At 60.4% G+C, this 503-nt stretch overlaps 1 protein-coding gene across 1 annotated transcript in view; it reads left to right on the top strand.

Annotated features, from left to right (window-relative positions):
• Positions 1 to 5: 5 nt before the first annotated feature.
• The window catches only part of GALNT12 (polypeptide N-acetylgalactosaminyltransferase 12), a gene marked incomplete at its 5' end in the record, with an annotated part of 37634 nt that continues 37136 nt past the window's right edge, over positions 6 to 503 (top strand). Inside the window, one exon of the mRNA XM_077756057.1 lies at positions 6 to 184. Coding sequence (XP_077612183.1) covers positions 6 to 184 — 179 coding nt within the window. The remainder of the gene's footprint in view (positions 185 to 503) is intronic.

Raw genomic sequence — 503 nt, 5'->3', positions numbered from 1 at the left:
CGGTCCTACCGCGGCCGCCGGTGCCCAGCGACGCTCTGGGCGCGCGGGGCGAGGCGGTGCGGCTGCAGCTGCAGGGCGAGGAGCTGCGGCTGCAAGAGGAGAGCGTGCGGCTGCACCAGATCAACACCTACCTTAGCGACCGCATCTCGCTGCACCGCCGCCTGCCGGAACGCTGGAATCCGCTGTGAGTCCGCAGGTGGCGGGGGGAACACTGTCCGCGGAGCCCTGGGCCTCAGTTTCTGCATCTGTGAAGTGGAGGGGTGGAGCTGGGACGTCGAAATACGTGGGGATCGCGCGTCTTATTGAGTCTTTCTCGGAAGTGGGCAGGGCAAGGGGTCATCTGGGTCGGGACGACGCAAGAAAGTTAAAAAAAAAAAAAGAAAGAAAATAGGAAAAGTCTCAGAAATCGACGAATCTCAGACTGAGTGGTCTCTCCCCCTTGAGAAAGCATGCCATTCGGCTATGAAAAAGTGGCAGGAGGGTGAGGGCTGAGGAGAAAGGTG

The sequence above is a fragment of the Crocuta crocuta genome, unplaced genomic scaffold, assembly GCF_008692635.1.
Source record: "Crocuta crocuta isolate KB4526 unplaced genomic scaffold, BGI_CrCroc_1.0 scaffold431, whole genome shotgun sequence".
NCBI classification, from domain to species: Eukaryota; Metazoa; Chordata; class Mammalia; order Carnivora; family Hyaenidae; genus Crocuta; species Crocuta crocuta.
This window is presented reverse-complemented; position numbering and strand designations above follow the sequence as displayed.